Below are 2,379 nucleotides of genomic sequence, written 5' to 3' on the forward strand. Positions count from 1 at the left end.
AAAAATAAACATTTATGATAGAATACCAAATTGGATTTACTCTGATGTATTAACAAAAGCATAACACATGCCAGTAAACAGGAATTTCCAGCTTACTGGACAACTCAATAAGTCGATTAAACCCTTGGTTTTAGCCAGTGGCAAACATCAGTCACTGCTTCACATTTAAGCACATAAATCCATACTACGCTCACATTTAAGGGGAAACTCAGCGTAGGGGTCACCCTGCTCTTCCCCATTCGAAATGCACTGAAAAGAGACAAGCCCAGAGAAGAGGAGGAGAGGTGCATGGGAAAGAGGAGCTGAAGTAAAATTCTTTCGCTACCTTGAGGGAGGTGGTGGTGGTGGTGGGTGTTATTTTCACCAGGTCCACATCAATCAGTTTGATCGTAAGACAGCCCGTGGTAAGATTTCATTTGTGGAATGTGGTAAGCATGGTCACAGCCTAATTCTTTCCTAGGGGTTGGCAGTGTCCCTGGTCACATGCCCACACTAGGGTTGAGAGAGATGCTAATGCTGTGCCCCGCAGTGCCTCCTGCCCTAGGAAGACTGAAAAGATGGCTCTCTTTTCCTTACAGATTACTGGCTCAGTATCAGGAGTAGAGGTAGGGAGGTATTGTCAACTCCAGAAGAGTTGAGTCCACGGTTTATCCCACAATGGATGCATTAGGCTTTTCAGAGCTTCACTGAGATTGTCAGTAATAGGCAATCACCTTTCCGTACTTATGAAATATTTCTTAAAATTCTCTAGGGTTTGACTCAAAAAAGTGACCAGGTCGAAAGTTTCTCTGTTATTCTTGAAGACAAATGCAATTCCTACTAAGTTATAAATCGGCACTTATGTCCTGTAGTTAAGCACGTCTTCGCACCATCCCCTGTTTCTGGCCTCCACGTAGACAGACGCGTTGCACTGCTGCATGGTGTGTTCCATCTCGACCAGCTGGCAGCATCCGATGGTGAGCTTTTCCCTAGGAGAAAAGAAATGGTAAATCACTGCGAGACAGCTGCTGAGATAAAACTTCTTTCTTTCCTTAGCTGACAAAAATTGTATATATTTATTGTATACAGCATGTTTTGAACTATGTATGCAATGTGCAATAGTTCAATTGAGCTAATTAACGTATGTATTAATTTAGATATTTTGTTGTGGTGAGAGCACATAAAATCTAGTGATTTTCAAAATATAATACATTGTTAGTAACTAAAGTCATCATGTTGTATCATAAATTTCTTGAACTTATTCCTCCTATTTAACTGAAATTTTGTGTCCTTTGATCAACATCTCTCCAATTCCCCCATTCCCCTGTGCAGACACGTGTGTGAGCATGGCTGTACGGGGGACTCTGCGTATTCACCTGTAACTATCTCAAGAAAACAGCATAGACTGGTATGGGGAAAAAAAAGAAGAAGAAGAAGAAGAAGAAGAAAAGAAACTTTTTATCTGAGGAATGCGAGTATCTTTAAATTATCAGGCCCAGAGAGGCATCGGAATGAAACGGTGGTCACGTCACTCCCCTTTGAGCTAAATAATTATCTCTCAAAGCCACTTGCTATGTGGGCTCCAGACTAACTGACGCCAAGAAGCCATAAAATGCCATACACCTTTTTCCCCATACCAGTGTCTGCTGCCTTCTGGAGGTAGTTACAGGCGAAGACTCAGACTCCCCCGGGCAGCCATGCTCAAACACGCGTCTGCACTCCTAGCCAGGCGCATCCTTCTGGAGACGCTCTTACGGCAGGTGAGGGGGGAGGCTCGGCTGAGGCACTCCCCAGGCACCTCCACTGAGACCTCCTACTGGAGCCCCTGGCTGAGGCATCTTTCTTGACTCTGACTCAGTACTTTCCCACTCCTAGGTCTTCCTCCTCCTGGCCCCCCAGGTCCTATGCTATTAACAGAAGGCTTGCTGAGTAGTAATCATCATTTTTCAATGCACTCAAGATACTAAATATATTTGATTTCTCTTCAAAATCACTCTTTTGGGTATAAGAGAGGGCTTATTAATTAACGTCATAATTCAAATCCCTGGCATAGTAAATGGAAAGAAACCGAAGGAAAAAAATAGGTACAACTATTTTAAATATGAACATTCAACTCGACCCCTGAACCTTCCTCCCCTCCCCCCCAAAAAACTTCCAAAAGCAAACTGAAGTCAAAATAATTCTAGACATCTTATTAGACCATCCTTCAAGAGACTTTGGCCTCTATGTTATCTACAGTGCGCTTTTTACACTTTCAAAAATATGCCTAAGCTTGCAAGATGTCCTATTTTTGACACAAATCTTTAAATGTGGATTATCTGTGAAGATCTATGTATAAGAGTACAATTGATTCATTGACAGTCTGAAGATTAGGTTAGGAAATCATATTCTCCCCAACTA

General features: G+C 42.3%; 1 protein-coding gene across 1 annotated transcript in view; it reads right to left on the reverse strand.

Moving 5' to 3' along the window:
• Positions 1 to 143: 143 nt before the first annotated feature.
• Positions 144 to 2,379, reverse strand: part of SWT1 (SWT1 RNA endoribonuclease homolog (S. cerevisiae)) — a 111,552-nt gene continuing 109,316 nt past the window's right edge. The window contains exon 12 of the mRNA XM_012639960.1: positions 144 to 968. Within this exon, the coding sequence (XP_012495414.1) occupies positions 839 to 968 (130 nt within the window). The 3' untranslated portion in view covers positions 144 to 838. The remainder of the gene's footprint in view (positions 969 to 2,379) is intronic.

The sequence above is a fragment of the Propithecus coquereli genome, unplaced genomic scaffold (assembly GCF_000956105.1).
Source record: "Propithecus coquereli isolate 6110/MARCELLA unplaced genomic scaffold, Pcoq_1.0 Scaffold146, whole genome shotgun sequence".
NCBI classification, from domain to species: Eukaryota; Metazoa; Chordata; class Mammalia; order Primates; family Indriidae; genus Propithecus; species Propithecus coquereli.